Source organism: Gorilla gorilla, chromosome 21 (genome assembly GCF_029281585.2).
Source record: "Gorilla gorilla gorilla isolate KB3781 chromosome 21, NHGRI_mGorGor1-v2.1_pri, whole genome shotgun sequence".
NCBI classification, from domain to species: Eukaryota; Metazoa; Chordata; class Mammalia; order Primates; family Hominidae; genus Gorilla; species Gorilla gorilla.
The window spans coordinates 68,734,177-68,756,493 of NC_073245.2; the positions used below are offsets into that span (position 1 = coordinate 68,734,177).

At 42.8% G+C, this 22,317-nt stretch overlaps 1 protein-coding gene and 1 non-coding gene across 2 annotated transcripts in view; both read left to right on the forward strand.

The window, feature by feature from the left end:
* RTF2 (replication termination factor 2) overlaps positions 1–22,317 on the forward strand; it is a 53,483-nt gene that overhangs the window by 2,002 nt on the left and 29,164 nt on the right. The window contains exons 2-5 of the mRNA XM_055372890.2: positions 3,010–3,104; positions 4,385–4,478; positions 6,689–6,828; positions 13,842–13,920. Coding sequence (XP_055228865.1) covers positions 3,010–3,104; positions 4,385–4,478; positions 6,689–6,828; positions 13,842–13,920 — 408 coding nt within the window. The remainder of the gene's footprint in view (positions 1–3,009; positions 3,105–4,384; positions 4,479–6,688; positions 6,829–13,841; positions 13,921–22,317) is intronic.
* Positions 5,349–5,451, forward strand: LOC115931791 (small nucleolar RNA U13). The gene has a single exon (XR_004068242.1). It is a non-coding gene; the product is annotated as a small nucleolar RNA U13 (small nucleolar RNA).

Genomic DNA, 22,317 nt, shown 5'->3' on the forward strand with positions numbered 1-22,317 from the left:
GGTGTCGGAAGAGGGTAGAAAAGAAGGAAGAGCGATTCAAAAAAGCCAGAATGCCTAGGCAGGATGGATTTTTATTATAACTATTCACACAACAAATGCTTAATAAGTGGTTACCATATATACATTGTTGTAGGCCCCAGGGGTATAGCAGTGAACAAGGCAGAGTCTAGCCCTGGTGGAGCTTACATTTCCGATCAATATTGTGAAATCTGCCCTGGTTCCTAACGCAGAGCACCTAAATTCCTTGTGATTTCCTGGGTGACAGGATCATCTTTTGTTCTAATAAGGCAAGTATTGGTGGGCTCCTGGATGGGGGCTGGTCACCAGAAACACCAAGCCAAGATTAGAAGCCTGGAACTTTCAGCCCCACCTCACCCCCATCCTTCAGGGAGGAGAAGAGGAATTGGACATGGGGTTAATAATCCATCATGCCTGCGTGGTGGGGTCTCCATAAAGATCCCTGAAGTTGAGGGTTTGGAGATTTTCTGGGTTGCTGACAACATCCACATGCCAGGAGAGTTACCCCAACTCCATGAGGATAGCCCTGCACTTGGGACCCTTCCAGACTATACCCTATGTACTTCTTTATCTGGCTGTTTATTTGTGTCCTTTAAAATGTATTTGTAATAAATCAGCAATGGTAACTAAACTGTTTCCCCACATCTGTGAGGCACTAGTAAATTATCAAACCTGGGGGTGGGATCGTGGTAGCCTTTGATTTGTAGACAGTCAGAAGTGCAGGTGACAACTTGAACTTGTGATTGGCATCTAAAGTCGGGGTAGGGACAATATTATGGGACTGAGCCCTTAACCTTTGGGATCTGAGGCCATATCCAAATAGGTGGTATCAGAATTGAGTTTAATTGTAAGACACCTGGCTGCTATCAGAGAATTGGTTGGTGTGGGGAAAATCCCATACATTTTGTCAGAAGTGTTCTGGAAGTATTGAGTGTTGTGAGTGAAAGTATAGAAAAAACACTTGTCTGGCCAGGCGTGGTGGCTCACGCCTGTAATCCCAGCACTTTGGGAGGCCGAGGCGGGCGGATCACGAGGTCAGGAGATCGAGACCATCGTGGCTAACACAGTGAAACCCTGTCTCCACTAAAAATACAAAAAAGTTGCCGGGCATGGTGGCAGGTGCCTGTAGTCCCAGCTACTCGGGAGGCTGAGGCAGGAGAATGGTGTGAACCCAGGAGGCAGAGCTTGCAGTGAGCTGAGATAGCGCCACTGCACTCCAGCCTGGGAGACAGAGCAAGACTCCGTCTCAAAAAAAAAAAAAAAAACAAAACGAAACAAAACCACTTGTACTTGTCTTTCCAGTACAGATATGTAAAAACTTAGAAGAAAGACCCTAGAAAAGAAGAGAGACCCTGGTAAACACATTTTTTACTGCTTTTTCGGGGGAAACAATTTTCAAAGCCCTGGATAAGGAGTGATTTGTCACTTTTCTGCCTGTCCCCAACTCTCTGAGGTGCTTTTTGAATATAACCTAATCTCTTGGTGCCTCACTTTCCTCATCTACAAAAGTAAAAATACTAACTCAGAGTTTTTCTGAGGATTAAAAAGTTATGGAAACTGCTTAGCACAGTGCCTGGCACACAGTAAGCACTTAAGCAGTTTTTACTTTAAAAATTAAATTCAGAGGGCCAGGTGTGTTGGCTTACGCCTGTAAACTCAGCACTTCGGGAGATTGAGGCAGGAGAATCATTTGAGCTCAGCAGTTGGAGAACAGCCTGGGCAACACAGGGAGACCTCTTAACAAAAATAAAATAAAATTAGCTGGGAATTGGCACTTGCTTGTAGTCCTAGCTACTTGGGAGGCTAAGGGGGAGGATTGCTTGAGCCCAGGAGAATTGAGGCTGCAGTGAGCTGTGATTGTGCCACTGCAGCCCAGTCTGGACAACAGAGCAAGACCCTGTCTCAAAAAATAAATTAATAAAATAAATTCAGCAGGATTGTTTTTGTTTTCTTTTTTTCTTTTCTCTTCCTATTTTCTTCCAAATGTGCTGTCCTGTTAAATTATTCAGATTTGGCATTTAAGAATGGGAAAGAGTGGTGCAGTCTACACAGTGAAGGAAAAAACAAGAATGGGAAGGAGTGGGACATGGAATATGATGTATGTGAAAATGTCATTCGAGGGCCAGGGAGGGTCTTATGTCTGGATTTTCATACTGTGGATAAAGTTTGATGTATCCCTTAGTGAATAAGCCCCAAAACACTTATTTCTGTTAAATTGAACATTTTATAAAGAATTATGTAGTCTTCGTTCTGAACTTTAAAAAAAGAAATGCTTGTCTTCTCAGTTCTTAAGTCTTTAAATTCTGCCGCAACTTAGCAGGCTTTCCCATTGTTAGAAATTAATCTAACACACTTTTTTTTTTCTCTTTTGTATGGCCTCCCTAAGTTATTATTAAGATTCAAATGTTAATATTTGTATGTGGCTTGCATAAACAGTTTAATAATTTTATATAATCTCTTTTTCTTTGTACATGTCATATTTAGATGGGCCTTTATCTGATGTAGTATTAATTACTTGTGACTTTTAAAATCCTGACTTCAGCCAGGCACAGTTGCTCACGCTTTCAATACCAGCACTTTGGGTGGCTGAGATGGGCGGATCATTTGAGTCCAGGAGTTTGGGGGCAACATGGCAAAACCATGTCTCTACAAGAAATACAAAAATTAGCCAGCCCTGGTGGTGTGCACCTATAGTCCCAGCTACTCCAGAGGCTGAGGTGGAAGGATTGTTTGAGTCCGGGAGGTGGAGGTTGCAGTGAGTGAAGATTGCGCCACTACACTCCAGCCTGGGCAACAGAGTGAGACCCCGTCTCAAAAACAAACAAACAAACAAAAAACAAACCAAAAACGCAACTTCCTATGTCATTATCTTTGATTTAAAAAACAAAAATCATTACAGTGCGGTATTACTGAATATACTTTTATATGTAGAATTGTGAACCATGTGTCTTTCAGAGTTGAAAATTAATTGAATTTTTTGTTTTTTATTAGGTCGACAAAGATGCTGAATTAGTGGCCCAATGGAACTATTGTACTCTAAGTCAGGAAATATTAAGACGACCAATAGTTGCCTGTGAACTTGGCAGGTATGGTTTTTATTAATCAAGATGAGTTTGTTAAGTGATTTTGAGGAGAATTTTGATGTGTAAATGCAGTTTTCCATTCATCAAGTGTGGATTATCCCAAGCAAATTTGCAAGGCATAGGCTGTCGTTCCCTGTCTCTGAACATAGTTCTGTACTCTTCTAGTCAGTTTGGTTTATTTAATCCATGGTTTGAAAACTGAGGGGCTGGGCTGAGCACAGTGGCTCACAACTGTAATCCCACCACTTTGGGAGGCTGAGGAGGAAGGGTCACTTAAGTCTAGGAGTTCAAGACCAGTCTGGGCAATATGGTGAAACCCCACCTCTACAAAAAAATAAAATTAGCCAGGCATGGTGGCTGGCATGATCCTGTAGTCCCAGCTGTTCAGGAGTCTGAGGCAGGAGGATCCTTTGAGTCTGGGAGGTTGAAGCTGTAGTAAGCTATAATTCCACCACTGCACCCCAGCCTGTGCAAAAAAAATAGCAAACTCAGGGGCCAATAGAAGCTAAGTTATAAGCATAAACACATGAAGGAGCCATGTGAGGAACAGGAGAGAATGGCAGGGAGTGGAGAATACTGGAGAGTCCATGTGCTGTCCAAAGCGGGAGCCGCCACTCAGTTCCAGCCAATTTTTACAGCTCAGTGGTGTTGGCCTAGTGATTCCACACCTTCTGGTTTTAATTTTTAAAGAAAAAGAGGAAATATGTACTTATACGTTAAATTTCCCAATTAAAAAAAGCCTTGTTCAGGTTACATTCAGCCTTCTGACTGCCAGTTTGCCACCTTTGATTTAAACTAATTTCTGGCTGGACGCATTGGCTCATGCCTGTGATCCCAGCACTTTGGGAGGCTGAGGTGGGTGGATCACCTGAGGTCAGGAGTTTGAGACCAGCCTGGCCAATATGGTGAAACCCCGTCTCTGCTAAAAATATGAAAATTAGCCAGGCATGGTGGCAGGCGCCTGTAATCCCAGCTACTTGGGAGGCTGAGGCAGGAGAATTGCTTGAATCTGGGAGGCGGAGGTTGCAGTGAGCTGAGATTGCACCATTGAACTCCAGCCGGGGCGACAAGAGTGAAACTCTGTCTCAAATAAATAAATAAATAATTTCCTTCTTTGTATGCTCTGGAAATAGTTGAAACAGGGTTAAATTTACCTTTTAATAATTCAGGGTATTTCTCTTATCAAATGTAAACGACTTTTGGATAGTGTTCAGTTTATTCTTCCTTCTTTGGTTATTTGAAAGTTGCTTGTTGACATAATATTCTAATACTTACTATTGCAGACTTTATAACAAAGATGCCGTCATTGAATTTCTCTTGGACAAATCTTCAGAAAAGGCTCTTGGGAAGGCAGCATCTCACATTAAAAGCATTAAGGTAACACGAGTGATTCTGAAGTGCTGTGAGGGTCTGAACAGTGGCTGAGGTTTATTTTATAGATTTTATACACGTTAAAGACTGAACTCAGAAATTTGGGATTCCATTCCCACATGGCCATCTAATACAGGTATGATCTTGAGAGGTCACTTAAATCTCAAGCCACGAGTTCCACCATGCATACTTCCTACATTATAAATCTGTTGTAATTTCACCTGTGTGTTGTGCTTTGAAAATTTTGATGTTCTCTATTAATGTTAGGAGGCATTATTTTTGTAATTAAGATTCACCTACTTGGATTTTGGATTTGGAAGATACTTTTGTAGAATTAGATAATTTTATGGATCACTGTTAAATCACGTGGCTACCATCTGGTGATTAGAGGTTCTGATTGGCAGTTAAAGTTCTTTCATAAAAGTTGAAAAAACAAGTTTTTTTAATAAAGGAAATTTCTTGAGAGGACACAACTTTTTAAATATGGTCAGTGGGGAAAAAAACTCGGAAAGGTAGTGAAGAATTTGAGAACCATCAGGCTATAAACCCTTCATCTCACTGTAAATGACTCACTTGAGGCCACATGGCTGGCGAAGTACTTAAACCAGAACCAGATCCCCTAACTCCCAGTCTAAGGCTCTAGGTTTTGCCTTCTTTTTCTTTCTTTCGTTCGTATTATTAGGCTTTTTGTTCAAATGCTTGGGGTTGATTATAGGATATGTTCATTTCAGGCAAATTCGTAATTCTGAAATGTAGCTAATGATAGTGCTCTAGAAATTATTCTGATTTTAGTGGTCTTTTACCTTGTGGAAGAGAATTTATTCCTGAAAAACCTGTGGTAGTATGAATCATCTTACATCAAAAATGTGATCAACGATTCTTTAGTAGTTCATAATGCTGTGATTGGGTTTTCGTGTGCACATGTAAGATGTGCCTGTCTCAAACCTTGTTGTGACATCAGCACATTACCCATCTGATGAGGAAAAAAACGGTTATTGAAATTAATTCATACAGTTCTATACTTAAAATACTTGTAATATTCAGTTTTATGTGGTTGAATATTTAATGGAAAAAAACTCCAAGAAATTAGAACAGTAAAGAAAAAAAAGATACAAATAAAACAATGCTAATACATAAGATTGTCATTACCGTCAATTGATAGTCCACAAATACTCGGAGCAGAGAACTCAGTGAGACATGTGCTCATTCTCGACCAGGAAGCTGATCGTATGGATGGTGATTTGCCTTTCAAGACACTCACCTGCTCTCTAGAGTATTGAAGTCAAAATGGTCTCATTAAATATGAAGAAATGCCTCGAATGCAAAAGTAGGGTTACTGTATCAAATTCCTTATAAAGTTGGGAATTCTTGAAAACCTGAATAGCTGTGACTTGGAGTGTGACAGTATTTTCTGGCTAATATTCTGCCTTAGCTCGTTAGACCGTGGCCTCAGATTTTACTGTCTATTCAATGATTTTATATATCTATTTTTTTGTTTTTGCTTTTTTCATCGATTAAATAAATATAGATAGTCAATAACATGAAGCAGCCTCAGAGAGGATTCATCACAGGGAGAAAGCATTCCCTTCTGGGTGGAACTCATGCAGAACTTTCTGTTAGTGGAGTAATTTTTTATGTAAGAAGGTACTTTTCCTTAAGTTAAAAAGATGTGTATAGTAGAAATAACTGATTTACTTGCTAGTCAGTGAATTGAAAAAATCTTGTTTTCTGTTTTCTTTTTTTTTTTTGAGACGGAGTTTTGCTCTTGTTGTCCAGACTGGAGTGCAATGGCACGATCTCGGCTCACTGCAACCTCCTCCTCCCGGGTTCAAGCGATTCTCCTGCCTCAGCCTCCCGAGTAGCTGGGATTACAGGCATGTTCCACCACACCCAGCTAATTTTGTATTTTTAGTAGAGACGGGGTTTCTCCATGTTGGTCAGGCTGGTCTTGAACTCCTGACCTCAGGTGATCCGCCTGCCTTGGCCTCCCAAAGTGCTGGGATTACAGGCGTGAGCCACCACACCCGGCCTTGTTTTCTGTTTTCTATATATGGTTTAATATTATATCCATGTTTCTTATGGACCAGAGGAAAGTAACTATGAGGAAGAGGTTTTGATGGGAAGGGCTGGAATAACAGTTTGTTGACTTACGTGGTTAAGGCAAAGGATGATCTATTTATCAAATGAATTGTTAAAATATTAATGGTTTTTCCCAGAATGTGACAGAGCTGAAGCTTTCTGATAATCCTGCCTGGGAAGGGGATAAAGGAAACACTAAAGGTGACAAGCACGATGACCTCCAGCGGGCGCGTTTCATCTGCCCCGTTGTGGGCCTGGAGATGAACGGCCGACACAGGTTAGTGACGGACCTGGGACAGATGATGTGGGAGGCTGGTGGAATACTGCCAGTTTTGGTGGCAGTGGTGCCGGAGCTTAGCAGTCATGTGGCTTGCTTTCTGGTGTCCTTGGGTTTGGTGGCGCCTTGGAGGAAATGGTGCTTGGTCATGAGCACGTTCATTTCCGTCAGCCATTGCTACGGGACTTCCAGCAAGATCCAGCCTGGTCTGCGGCCTTCCGTTCTTGAGGTGGGGAAACAAAACCTGAAGTGAAGTGGGATTCTGAAAAGTTCTCATGTGACGCTTATGAAACCTGAGTTTAGTTCTTAGATCATCTTTTCCTGTGGGACAGAAAGCAAAGAGCAAATGATGTTTCCCATCAAGCAAATCCCATTTCTTTCCAGTTACTAATTTTTAATTTTTATTATGTTTTATAGTTTTATTTTTATCCTTTTTTTAAAGTAGAAATAAGGTCTCACTTTGTTGCCCAGGCTGGTCTTGAATTCCTGGCCTCAAGCGATCCTCCTGCCTCAGCATCCCAAAGTGCTGGGATTGTAGGCGTAAGCCACCACGCCCGGCCACTAATTTTTATTTTTGTAGAGATAGGGTCTCCCTATGTTGCCCAGGCTGGATTCAAATTCCTGGCCTTTAACGATCCTCCCAAAGCGCTGGGATAACATGTGGGAGCCACTGCACCTGATTACAAATGCCAAAAGTTATGCAGTAGCAGGCAGAGTTATAGAACCTGTGGTTAATCAGTCAACCAAAGGCTCAAAAACATGGTAATTTGCCTTGAATTTGTAGCTAACAGATTCTCTGGCTGTAGCACTGGGAATCTTATGGTTGAGATGTGTGTAGCAAATGTAAGCAACCTGTATATTTTCCTCTTTAAAAAATATGGACGGTTGAATGGGTTAGTACATGCTTTTTCATAGGACGTCTCACTAAGCAAAAGCGTTAAGCCCTTTCCCACACTTTTGAGAAGTACAGTCATACCTCGGAGATATTGTGGGTTCTATTCCAGACTACCACAATAAAACAAATATTACTGGAAAGCAAGTCACACAAAATTTTGGTTTCTTAGTACATATAAAAGTTGCCTTTAGCAGCTCACAGTGGCTCCCACCTATAATCCCAGCACTTTGGGAGGCCGAGACAGGAGGACTGCTTGAGGCTAGGAGTTAGAGACCAGCCTGGGTAACATAGTGAGACCCTGTCTTTACAAAACAAAATTTTTTTTTAATTAGCCAGCCATGGTGGCATGTACCTGTAGACCTCGCTACTTGGGAGGCTGAGGCAGGAGGATTGCTTGAGCCCAGGAATTCAAGGCTGCAGTGAGGTATGATCATGCCACTGCAGAGCCTGGGTGACAGAGTGAGACCCTGTCTCAAAAAAGAAAGTTATGTTTATACTATAGTCTAGTCTTTTAAGTGTGCAATAGCATTATGTCTAAAAACAAAGTACCTATCTTAGTTAAAAATTATTGCTAAAGAATGCTAGCAATCACCTGAACCTTCAGCGAGTCATCATCTTTTTGCTGGTGGAGCCTCGATGTTGCCTTGATGTCGATGGCTGCTAACTGATGAGGATGGTGGTTCCTGAAGGTTCGGGTGGCTGTAGCAGTGTATTATAGTAAGACAGCAATAGAATTTGCTGCATCGATTGACTCTTTCATGAAAGATTTCTCTGTATGTAGCATGTGATGCTGTTTAATAGCATTTTACCCACAGTAGACCTTCTTTCAAAATTGGAATCAATGGTCTTAAACCCTGCAACTGCTTTATCAATTAAGCTTATGTAATATTTCAAATCTATCATATCAACAATATTCACGGCATCTTCACCATGGGCAGATTCTGTCTCAAGAAACCACTTTCTTTGCTCATCCATAAGAAGCAACTCTTCATCCATTTGGGTTTTATCGTGAGATTGCAGTAATTCAGTCATCTTCAGGCTCCACTTTTCTCATTCTCTTGCCATTCTACCACATTTGTGTTACTTCCTCCACTAAAGCCTTGAACCCCTCCAAGTCGTCCATGAGGGGTGGAATCAGCTTCTTCCAAACTCCTATTAATGTTGATATTCTGCCCTCCTCTCATAAATCACAGATTTTTTTTTTTGTTTTTTGTTTTTTGTTTTTTGGTTTTTTTTTTGAGACGGAGTCCAGCTCTGTTGCCCCGTCTGGAGTGCAGTGGCACAATCTCGGCTCACTGCAACCCCCACCTCCTGGGTTCAAGTAATTCTGCTGCCTCAGCGTCCCGAGTAGCTGGGATTACAGGCGCCCGCCACCGTGCCCAGCTAATGTTTATATTTTTAGTAGAGACAGGGTTTACCATATTGGCCGGGCTGGTCTCAAACCCCTGACCTCAGATGATCTGCCTGCCTCAGCCTCCCAAAGTGCTGGGATTACAGGTGTGAGCCACCACAGCGGGCCAAATCACAGATGTTCTTAATGACATCTAGAATGGTGAATTCTTTCCAGAAAGTTTTCAATTTACTTTGCCCAGATCCATCAGAGTAATGGCAGAGGAAGCCTATGGCGGCTATAGCCTTATGAAATGTATTTTTAAATAAGACTTTAAAGTCAAAGTTCCACCTTGATCCATGGGCTGCAGAATGGTTGTTGTGTTAGCAGCCATGAAGACAACTTTAATCTCCTTGTACATCTCCATCAGAGCTCTTGCGTGACTTAGGTGCATTATCAATGAGCGGTGATATTTTGAAAGGAATCTTTTTTTTTTTTTTTTTTGAGCAGTAAGTCTCAACGCTGGGCTTAAAATATTCCGTAAGCCATGTTACAGACAGATGTGCTCTCATTCAGGCTTGGTTCTTCCATTTCGAAAGTACAGGCAGAGCAGACTTAGCATCATTCTTAAGAACCCTAGGGTTTCCAAACGGTAAATGAACATTGGCCCAACCGAAAGTCACCAGGCATGTTAGACCTTAGTGAGAGTCGGCCTGTCCTGATGCTTTGAATCCAGGCATTACTTCTCCTTTTTAGCAGTAGAAGTCCTGGATAGCATCTTCTTTCAATACAGGGCCATTTTATCTACACTGAAAATCTGTTGTCTATTGTACCCATCTTTATTAATGATTTTAGCTAGATTTTCTGGAGAACTTAATGCAGCTTCTCCATCAGCACTTGCTGCTTCGCCTTGCACTTTTATGTTATGGAGACGCCTTCTTTCCCTAAACCTCATGAACCAACTTCTTCCAGTTTCCAACTCTTCCTCTGCAGCTTTCTTGCCTCTGTCAGCCTTCATAGAATTGAAGAGAGTTAGGGCCTTGCTCTGGATTAGGCTTTGGCTTAAGGATCTGTCACTGTGGCTAGTTTGATCTTCTGTCCAGGCCACTAAAACTTTCTTCATATCAGCAATATGGTTGTTTCACTTTCTTACCATTCATCTGTTTATAGAGTGGCACTTTTAATTTCCTTCAAGAACTTTTCCTTTGCATCCACAGCCTAGCTAAGTGTTTGATTTGAGAGGCTGGATTTTGGCCTATCTTGGCTTTGGACCTGCCTTCCTCCCTAAGCTTAATCATTTCTAGCTTTTGATTTAAAGTGAGAGACATGCAATTCTTCTTTTGCTTGGACACTTAAAGGCCATTGTAGGGTTCTCAGTTGGCCTAATTTCAATATTGTTGTGTCACAGAGAATAGGGAGAACTGAGAAGGAGAGAGATGGGGGAATGGCCAGTTCATGGAGCAGTCAAAACACACACATTTATTAATAATCGAGTTTACCTTCTTATACGAGTGTTGTTCCTGGCACCCCAAAACAATTACAAAAGTAACATCAAACGTCACTGAGCACAGATCACCATAACAGATATAGTAATCATGAAATCATTTGAAATATTTGAGAATTACCAAAATGTGACACAGAGACATGACGTGAGCACATGCTGCTGGGAAGATGCTGACAGACCTGCCAGATGCAGGATTGCCGTGAACCTTCAGTCTAAAATAATCACAATATCTGCAAAGCGCAATAAAACAAGGTATGCCTATATCCTTAATAGCTGGTAGTCCAGACTGCCCTCTGGAATCTTCTATTAAACACACGACATACTGAAAGGTAGCATTTTTTATTACTTTCATTCAGGAAAGGGGTGGGGCAAAGCATCTCGAGTAAGTAAAAATGGTTTTATTGAACTGTAAACAGCAGTATTTAATCTTGAGCATTCTGGCACATTGGCGTCTGTTTATTTAACAGGTGTACATGGACACCCTCTCAGTGTGCCAGGCGGTGTTGCATGTGGCAGACTGTGCGAGGGGAACTAACTGTCCTGTTCTGAAATGGAACAACGAGGGGCTTCATGGATTTGGAGAGAAGTACAGTTTAGGATCCAAGGACCTTTTGCTTTTAAATATTGCACTCTTCTTCAAATAATCTGAATTTAAACCGCTTAGGGCTCTCTTTTAAACCACCATTGGGGTCAAGTAAGACATATTCTGGGGAACCAGACTCATTTACCTAACCATGTCCCACTTCTGTATATATGTGTGTATGTGTGTGTGTATGCATATATATATACACACATACACACATATACACACACGTATGTATCTGTTTGTATTTGAGGTGAAAGTCACATAAAATTGGCCATTTTAAAGTATATGTTTCAGTGGCATTTAGTACATTCACAGTGTTGTACGGTCACCACCTCTATCTGGTTCCAGAACATTTTTATCACCCCAAAAGGAAAACCCTCTGCCCATTACATAGGTACTCCCCATTGCCAGTCTGTTTCTGTCTCAATGGATTTACCTCTTCTGGATATTTCATATGCATAGAATCATACAATATGTAACCTTTCGTGTTTGGCTTCCCACTTGTTTTTAAGAAAACTGTAGCTCACCCCAGAAGAGGAACTTAGCAGAAACGAGCTCCACAATGGGGTCTCGAGTAGGAGTCCCCTGCAGCCTGTTGCTCTGATTGTGGCTTCCCCTGTTGTTTCTCCTTTGGTTTGCTGGTCAGTCTCTTGTCCTTTTTCTCTTACCCAGTGAATTGAGCTTTGCTTATTTTGACTTTGGCCATCTGTTATTGATAAGAGCCTCCACTTGAAATTGATGATTGGATTAGTTTGTGTATGGTCATCCCTTGATATGTGTGGGAGATTGGTTCCAAGACCCCCTGTGGATACCAAAATCCATGGATGCTCAGGTCTCTGATATAAAATGGTACAGTATTTGCATATAACCTACAGACATCCTCCTGTATACTTTAAATCAACTCGAGATTACATATGATACCTAATACAATATAAATGCTGTGTAAATAGTTGTTATACTGTATTGTTTAAGGAATAATGACAAAAAAGTCTGTGCGTGTTCAATATAAATGCATTCGTTTTTCCTCCCAAATATTTTTGATCTGGGTTGGTTGAATTGATAGATGCGGAACGCATGGATATAGAGGATATAGAGGGCCAGCTGTATTTAGTAAAGTTTGTATAATAAAGATTTAAATATATAGAAAAATAGAAATAAACTGTTAGTGTAATAAAAAGATTGGGCCTTTGTAAAAAGAAAAATAGCTTCCTAATAATTTGTAAGTATCTATAAGATAGGATTTTAAAAATTCTAAACAACATTCAGTGAATTTAGTGCAGTGTTATGAACTGAATTTTGGTTAGGCCAATCTGCGTCTGCTATAATCCCTGGGAAATTAGAGAAAATTTGTCCTGTGGCATTTTTCAAGGAATGCCTAAAGTGAAATATGAAAGTGCTTTATGCTGCTCTCCAGCCGCGGTGGAGGCATTATTCGTTGTTTGATGTTTAATGCTCCCTCCCCCACACCACACACCCATATCCACGCTTCTCCACGCCTCTGCATATAGACATAGAAATCGACAAGTATTCTTCCCAAACTCTCATGAGGTCACATTATATGTATTTAATAACCTCTTTTTTTCCTTCTATTCTGTCCACCTTGGACATATTTTCACGACGTTGAATACAGATTTACCTTCTTTTTAATAGCTGTTTGGGTGTTTATAATTTATTTGACCATTTCCCTACTGAGGAACATGTAGGTGGCCTCCTTCCTTTCCTTTTTACCTTGCTATACTACACAACTTCCTGAGCACACATTTGTACATTTGCACACTTGTGGGCATGTTTCTGTAAGAAGAAACTCTTAAAAGTCACACTTTACTTGATACTGCCAAATTATCTTCCTAGAGTATTGTATTGTGTTGTATCCACCTGACAACAAATGTGTCTGTATCCTCAGTTTCCAACTGGATACCTTCAATCTCTTTTTTTTTTTTTTTTAAAGCGACAAGCAACAGAATCTGTCCCAGTTACCTAGGCTGGAGTGCAGTGGCGCTATCATAGCTCAGGCCATCCTCCCACCTCAGCCTCCCTAGTAGCTGGGACTGCAGGGACCCACCATCGCACTTGGCTAAGTTTTTAAAAAGATTTTTTTTTAGAGATAGATTCTCAGTACGTTGCCCAGGCTAATCTCAGACTCCTGGCCTCAAGTGATCCTCCCATTTTGACCTCCCAAAGCGCTGGAATTTACAAGTGTGGCCACTGTGCCCAGCCCCAATCTCCTGAATTACTGCCCGATAGGTAAAAAATGATGCGTCCTGGTTTTAAAAGGCATTTCTTTTAGCATTTGAGGTTAAGAATCCTTTGGTCTTTATATATTTTTTGTACGAACTGCATGTTAGTCCTCTTTGGCCATTTTTCTATTATAGTGTTGACTGTTGCTGTATAAGACCTTTTTGAATATTCATAAAATAAGCTCTGAATCTTATATTTATTGAAAATATTTCCTCCCTGAGTTCCTGTTCTTTTGACTTTTTATGTTTGTGGTTTCAGTTTTGATCTTTTTTTTATTTTGGATATAACTGATTTCTTTCTTTTTTTCCTGCCCCTTTTCTATGAGAAGGTACTGATTTTTTTAATGGAGTAAAATGTAACTGTTTTAATCTTTGTGGTTCTTGGCCTTTGTATCAACCGAATAAATGTGAATTGATCATGTGATTAATACAGTCCTTCCCCCACTGGGTTATTTCTCCAGGTTCTGTTTCCTTCGGTGCTGCGGCTGTGTGTTTTCTGAGCGAGCCTTGAAAGAGATAAAAGCGGAAGTTTGCCACACGGTGAGTTCCTGACATGTACCATTTGTTCCTTCTCTGTAGCTGAGGAAATCAGATGGTTTAGGGTCCTTTCCCTCCGTTTGTTCTTTTTGAAATCAGCTCTCATAAGTTGCTTTTCTGCTTCCATGGCTCTTGGTTGCTGGAAGTGCAGAATCCACTGGCCTCTTGTCACCTGACCACTGCCTGCCAGTCCAGGTCAGACCACACGAGGGCTGTTTCCTGAACGTGCCGCTGCCTCAGTTTCCTCTAGCAGACCTGCTGTCCTGGAGGGCCTGCTCCCCCGTGAGCCCCCGTTCCATAGTTCTTACTTCTTCTGTGACTCCCTGGTGCTAAACCTCCTTCCACATTCCCCAAGCACCTTGTTTTCTCACTCCTCCCATCATAATGTAATTGCGTATGTATGTGTCCACTTCCCCACCGGACTTAGTTTTTGAGGGTAGGAAACAAGGCTTGTTCATCTCTTTATCCGCAGGGTGTATTCTCTCCAGGACATGTAGCGTGTCCTCAGTAAATGCTCGCGTGGGTGGCGAGTAACTAGACATGAGAGCTAGCCTCAGCTCATGTGGAGGAAATACTGATGCTTTGCTTTAATGGCGCTGCTGCTGCTGAAGCCAGAATGTGTGTGTGTCTTGGGTGTACTGCTGGCCCATCGAAAGTGTGCTGCTTCGTTTAACGTCATGGATGCCGGCAGCTTCTGACTGTATTTTGCCTGTATCAACCCTGTTTGTATTTCATTCCCCTCCCCACTGTGTTGTTGCTCCCTGTTGTGAAAGCCAGCAGCTTTCACTGAGTGATGGTTAGGGGCCATCGTCTCTTCTAGGCACTGATCTGTGGGAAAGCATACTGAATAAGATCCATGAAGGCCCTTGCCCTCCTGCATCCCACATTCTGATTGGAGAGAGAGACACTCAACTAGATGAGCAAGGCAGAATCGATTGTGACCGATGCTAGGAAGGAAACACATGAGGCCATGCGATGGAGGGAGAGAGGCTGGCGTAGTGGTGGTCGGCAGAGGCATATCTGGAGGTTTGAGCTGAGACCCGAAGGGCACGAGGGAGCCAGCTGTGCACAGCCTGAGTAGCAGCCTCTTCGGCAGCAGGAGCAGCATGTGCAAAAGCTCAGAAGTGACAGAGGACTTTGCCAGTTCAGTGAACAGAAAGTGTGAGAGTGGAGGGCTGGTGAGGGGAGTAGATGAGATTAAAGAGTTAGGCAGGGGTCATCTCATGCAAGGCCTGGGGGCCACACTGGGGCTTACGGATGTTATTCTAAGAGCAGCAGGAAGCCAGAAGGCAGCTTTAAGCCGGATGGGTTGTGCATTAATTTTATTCTAAAAATCCTAGACGTGGAGGAGGACACTGGGTGGCTCCCGTTATCTAGGCCCGGAGTCAGGCAGAGGTGAGTGGGAAGAGGTCAGTGGGGGCGGTGAGTTATGCCCAGTTTGGGGTGACTATGAATAAAACCTTCATAGAATGAGGAGTCTGTCTTATTAAGCTTTCTTTTAAGAAAAGAAATTCAAATAAAACATTTGGGAATTGGTTGATATTCAGCCAGAAGTATTTCTTGTGGCTCCCATATTAAGATGATGGCATAGATTCCAAGGGAAAATAAGATTTGGATGGCATGGTTCCTGCACTCACGGAGATTGCAGTCCTGCAGGAATCATGTTATGTGAAACATCACACTCTATTTTGCTTTTTGAGGCCAGGTACCAAACAGATGGTAAAGATATTGGCACTAAGGGGCCAGAGAACTTTTTTTTGTCTACTGGTAAGAAATGGCTTTATAAAGGGAGGGGCATTTGTTCTGGGCCTCAAAGGAAGAGCATGGTTATTGGCTGCACTCCCAGGGATGGAGAGATTGCTGGTGGTAGCGGTGCTGCTCTGGGGAGGCGCACAGCCAGGTACTGGGTATCTCTGTAAGGCGTTGTCTGGCAGGACAGTGACGCCCATTTTGCTGTCCTTCAGACCTTCTGCTTGCTTTCAGGAGAAAGTCTCCCTTTAATCTTCGTACGTTCGTAACACTCTCTTAACTGCCTAAGAAAGTGGACTTTAAGCTCAGAGCTTTGGCAGGCAGGATCTAGCAAAACTGTTTGGTATTCTCTGCATTTTTATGGTAACTTGATATTTATGGCAAAGAGTACTGTTTCTCTATATTTAGCCTAGGAATATAAAGTTAACTGTTAGGTTGGGCACAGTGGCTCATGCCTGTAATCCCAGCACTTTGGGAGGCCAAGGCAGGTGGATCACCTGAGGTCAGGAGTTCAAGACCAGCCTGGCCAACATAGCAAAACCCTGTCTGTCCTAAAAATACAAAAATTAGCTGGGTGTGGTGGCACACGCCTGTAATCCTGGCTGCTCGGGAGGCTGAGGCAGGAGAATTGCTTGAACCTGGGAGCTGGAGGTTACAGTGAGCCAAGATTGTGCCACTGCATTCCAGCCTGGATGACAGAGTGAGACTCCATCTCAAATAAATAAATAAAAAATAAAGTTAGCGGTTAAAATTAAGCAGAAACAATGAGTAGATTTAAATAAAAATATTAAGATATTGATAGTACAGTTGGCAGGGGAATGGCTGAAGTTTGCAAAACACTGTTGTAAGTCCTGCTGGGACTGTGATTGGTTAGTGGGGGGAAGAGAGGCAGCAGCAGTGCTCATGGGGCGGAAGCAGCCGGGCAGCCATACTGAGATGAATGGCAGGTGTGATCGAGGCCTGGTCCTGTCAGGACTGTGGGGTGGGGTACAGGAGTAGGGAGAGAGGCCGAGGTGTGAGTCGGACTGGATTGGGGAAACCTTCGAATGCCAGGAGGAGGAGCAGGAGTTCTAGTTCTTAAGAGTTCTCAGAACCATTTTAATGGGTCACCAGGTTTGGGGGACCTACTGATCTGAAGCAATCCAGTTTTTTCTTACGCCCATAATAGTACCCATCTGTTAGATGGCTGCACAGTTGTCCTTTGCGTTGGTTGGCCTAAAACATCCATACTAATAACCATGATGACATATATGCAGTAAAACCTCACTGTCTGCCGAGCTTCACAGAGAAGCTGATTCTGTTCCGTGGAAATACAGCGTTACAAGGGAACTCTGAGATTATATCGTTGGTGCTTGGGAAATTTTACTGAAAGCTAGTAAGCTTTCAACAGTCTGTACCTTGCATTTCAAGAGAAGGGAAGGAAGCAGGAGGAAAGAGGAACAGAGCCACGTCAGGATTGCACAAGGGACAGTAGAGACCAGGTGATGAACAGGAGCGAGCGTAGGCTCCTCCCGGCTCCTCGTGGAGGCCGCCTTGGCTGTTGCGACTTTCTGCAGTTACGACAGGACACTGGTTGAAATTCAGGAATACCTCAGGAAATTGTCTTAAAGATACATCTGTTGCCAACAAAGAATGAACGAGATAATGAATGCTTTTTACTTTTATACTGTACATCAGAGTTGCCTTTGCAGAGCTGTGTTGAATACTCTGTGCTAGTTTGCTGGGGCTGCTATAATTAAGTACCCAAGCCGGATGACTTACCGGAAAGTCATTGTCTTATAGTTCTGGAGACTAACGTCCAAAATCAAGGTGTCATCAGGGTTAGTTTCTTCTGAGGGAAGGATCTGGTCCAGGCCTCTCATTGGCTTCTAGACGGCCTTCGCCCTGTTCACATCATCTTCCCTCTATCATGTCTGTCTTTGTGTCCACATTTTCCCTTATTAGGACACCAGTCCCAGTACTGGATTAGGCCCAACTTAATGACCTCATCTTAACTAATTACATCTGCATTGACTGTGTTTCCCAATAAGGTCACATTTTGAGGTATTAGGGCTTGGACTTCAACATACGGATTTTGCGGGGGGACATAATTCAACCCATAATACACAATTTAGAAAATAAAATCGTAGAGCGTGGGGCCAGACATGGTGGCTCACGCCTGTAATCTCAACTCTTTGGGAGGCTGAGGTGGTTGGATCACTTGAGGTCAGGAGTTCGAGACCAGCCTGGCCAACATAATGAAACCCCGTCTCTACTAAAAATACAAAAATTAGCTGGGCTTGGTGGTGCATGCCTGTAGTCCCAACTACTTAGGAGACTGAGGCAGGAGAATTGCTTGAACCTGGGAGGTGGAAATTGCAGTGAGCCAAGATCATGCCACTACACTTCAGCCAAGATAACGGCAAGGCTCTCTCTCAAAAAAAAAATTATAGAGCATGGGACAGTCAGTGGCACATTAGAGTAGGAATCATTCGTTTATGCATGCAACCTTAGTCTGGTCTGTGCTGCTATAACAGAATACCCAAGACTGGGTAATTTATAAAGAACAGAAATTTATTTCCTCACAGCTCCAAAGCCTGAGTTCAAGATCAAGGCACCAGCGTCTGGTGTGAGCCTTCCTGCTGGGCTGTAACATGATGAATGCATCACATGGAGAAGGAGGCAGAGAGAGAATGAGAATAAGAGGGAGCCTGCCTGGTCCTTTAATAAGGACCCCACTCCCATATCCATCCATTCGTGCAGGCAGTGTCCCCATGACCCCAACTCCTCCCATGATGCCTCGCCTCCCAACACCATGGATTAGGGATCAGGTTTCCAACACATGAACTTTAGGAGACGCATCCAAACCATAGCACAACCAGTACAACAGTTTGGGCTCACACACCACCTCTGGCTTTGGGAATATCACTTCACCTCCTTAACCCTCAGATTCTAATATGTAAAATGAAGGAATTATAGTAAATTTTCAGATGCTTTTTATTTAGATCCAAAATTCTAAACAATAACATTATAAAATGAGGAAATAAATGACGAATTCATATACTTTTATCAAGAATCAAACTCCAATTTCTAATTCCAAATTTCTGAAGTTTAATGATACTAAGTACAGGTTGAATGTTCCTTGTCTGAAATGCTTGGGACCAGAATCTGTGTTTTGAATTTCAGATTTGTTTGGATTTTGGAATATTTATATAAACATAATGAGATATTGTGGGGATGGGACTCAAGTCTAAACACTGAATTTATTTAAATTTCATATACACCTTATACATATAGAAGGTAATTTTATACAATATATTTAATAATTCTGTACATTAATTAAAGTTTTGACTGTGACCCATCACATGAGATCAAGTGTGGAATTTCCCATTTGTGACACCAAGTTAGCACTCAGAATGTTTCAGATTTTGAAGCATTTCAGATTTCAGATTTTCCGATAAGGAATTCTTAACCTGTATTTTGGTCAGGGTTGGCTAACTGCTCTAACAAACAACCCCAAAGTTCCAGTGGCTAATCCAGTGCGCAGCCTTCTTCCAAGGGGAAAGATTCAGGCTGCTGCTGTCTTATAGCTCTGACCTTTTGTTTTGGTCAGAAAGAGAAGAGAACATCTCTTTTAGGAGGTTGTTATGGACCAGGCCTGGAAGGGATGGGATTGGCTTCTACTCACGTTATATTGGCCAGAACTCAGTCACATGGCCACACCTGCAAGGTAGCTTGGGAAATGTAGTCTAGCTGGATGCCCAGGAAGAAGAGGTGAACATTAGCCATTCCTGCCAAACTCCGCCAAAAAGAAAAGTGATGGTGCAGGTTCAGGAACTGTAGTGCATCACAAAAGCATGAATGAAGGGAGATCAAGCCACAGTGTCAAAGTCTAAAACAAATATTTTCACTTTTTAGGTAATGTCTAAAATTTAGAGAAACCAGTGTTGTAAGAATGTCAGGAACCTCAGTGGTATTTTGGGTATACATTTTCTCCAATTTTCAGTCTGCAGTTTCACCAACAGTTGGCTTTTCAGTTCACTGGAAGAGACCTGAGGGTTGGAAATGGCTTTGGTGCCATGTTCTAAAACAACATGGTATACACATTGATTTCAGTAAACAGGGTCCAAAGAGATGTTGTTGCTAGGTGTTTTTGTGTTTACTATAAACAAATCGCTAGCCAGAATAATTAATTGTATTCCCTACTGTGCTGTGCACTTCTTGTAATAAGAAGAAATACACTGGAGTAATTACAGGCTGCCAAATAAATGATGGGCTTGTTACTCAAAGCATGACCCACAGACCTGCAGTATTGTCATCACCTGAGAGGTTTTTTGTTTATTTTTTAAGAAATGCCCACTCTAGGCCAGGCACAGTGGCTGACACCTGTAATCCCAGCTTTTTGGGAGCTGAGGTGGGAGGATAACTTGAGGCCAGGAGTTCAAGACCAGCCTGGGCAACATAAAGAAACCCTGTTTCTACAACAAATTTTAAAATAGCTGTGGTGGCACACACATGTAGTCCTTGAGAGGCTAGGACAAGAGGGTGGCTTGAACCCAGGAGTTCAAGGCTGCAGTGAGCTGTGATGGTGCCACTGCATGCCAACCTGGGTGACACAGAGTAAGACCCTGTCTCGAAAAAAACAAAATAAAATAAAAAAACAAGTTAACTAAGAAAGAAAGAAGATAGAAAAGAAGAGAAGAGAAGAGAAAAGAGAAAAGAAAGACTGACTCTCAGGCCCTACCCCAGACCAGTTGAAATAGAATCTACATTCTAACAAGATTCTTAGATGATTTGTATGCACAGTAAAATTTGAAAAGTGCCAATGTAGGGCTGGGTGCGGTGGCTCACACTTGTAATCCCAGCACTTTCTGAGGCTGAGGTGGGTGGATCACAAGGTCAGGAGATCAAGACCATCCTGGCCAACATGGTGAAACCCCGTCTCTACTAAAAATACAAAAACTAGCTGGGCATGGTGGTGTGTGCCTGTAGTCCCAGCTACTTGGGAGTCTAAGGCAGGAGAATCGCTTGAACCTGGGAAGTGGAAGTTGCAGTGAGCCGAGATCACGCCACTGCACTCCAGCCTGGGCGACAGAGCGAGACTCTATGTCTCAAAAAAAAAAAGTGCCAATGTAGAGTACTGGAGTTGTGATCCGTAGCATTGGACTTGCTACCTCTGTGGCTTCATTTATGTAGGCTTTGTAGATAGGTGAATGGGGTGTGTGGATGTTTTAAAGTTAGAAGTCAAAAATATATATACTCACACTGTCTACCTGCTTTTCATGGAGGGGGTGGAGTAGAAAGAGAAAAAGTTAAGTTAGGGAAAAGGAGTGTTGTCAGAAGTGGTCAGTGCAGCTGATTCTGGTTTTCAGGCTTTGGCCTTCTTCAGAGTATCTTAGGTTTCTGTCATCTTTATAGTCTTTGTGAATATTTAGCCTCAAGGAATCAGATAAGACACAGCATAGGCAGCCTTAAACTTTCACATGTTCATTTTGTTCTTTCACTCTACCCATGAACAGACTGAGGGTCTGATAAGGAGAGAGTGAGCCTAGGCTTCTTGTTCTCATGCTCACAGAGGCTGCTGCTTTCCCTTGGCCTCCCTGGCCTGTCGCAGCTGCCTGTCTCAGCCTCCCTGCCTCTCGGACTCCCTGCCTGTCAAGCCTCCCTGCCTCTCGGCCTCCCTGCCTCTCAGCCTCCCCGACTCTCGGCCTCCCCACCTCTCTGACTCTTGGCCTTGTTTTCCATTGCTGTCCCCACTCTCCACTGAAGCCCAGTCTCAGGCTTTTGCATTCCACATGTATTTAGTGTACTTTTATTATTCTGCTTTATCCTGCTGTTATTGAAATGATTTTTTTTTTTTTTTTAGATGGAGTCGTGCTCTCTTGCCCAGGCTGGGGTGCAGTGGTGCAATCTTGGCTCACTATAACCTCTGCCTCCCAGGTTCAAGTGATTCTCCTGCCTCAGCCACCCGAGTAGCTGGGATTACAGGCGCCCACCACCATGCCTGGTTATTTTATTTTATTTTTTTTGTATTTTTAGTAGAGACAGGGTTTCACCATATTGGCCAGGCTGGTCTGAAACTCCTGACCTCGTGATCCACCCGCCTCAGCCTTCCAAAGTGCTGGGATTACAGGCATGAGCCACCACGCCTGGCCGTACTGAAATGATTTGTTCAGGACATGTCTTCATTATAGCATTAAGCCTGTTGGGGGCAGGTGTTTGTTTCAATTTGTGCTTCTTTGTGTGAGGTAAGGTCATGTAGCTGCCTGGGACTCAGTAATCACACTGCAGAGTGTAGCTGCCTGGTCCAAATCCCAGCCCCACTTTCCCAGCTATGTGGTCCTAGGAACATCCCATCATCTCCCTGTGCCTCCATTTGCTCATCCGTTAAAAGTGTCAGCCATTCCTCTGAGCACTTCCCCACCCAGGAGCACCCATGTCCTCCTAACGGTGCTGGTGGGCGGATGCTTTTACAGGGCCCCCTTCACAGTATGTGACTGGGTGTACCACGGGTTGACATTGGAATGAAGTGAAGGCAGGCTTATGTTTTAAGTAGCTTGAAAGATGTAATCTTTTTTATCGTTCCTTTAATGGGGTTTACATTCAGTTGCTATTGAATTATAAAATACCGGGGACATAATCGTGGCTAATCTGAGCTTTCTGAATGAACAG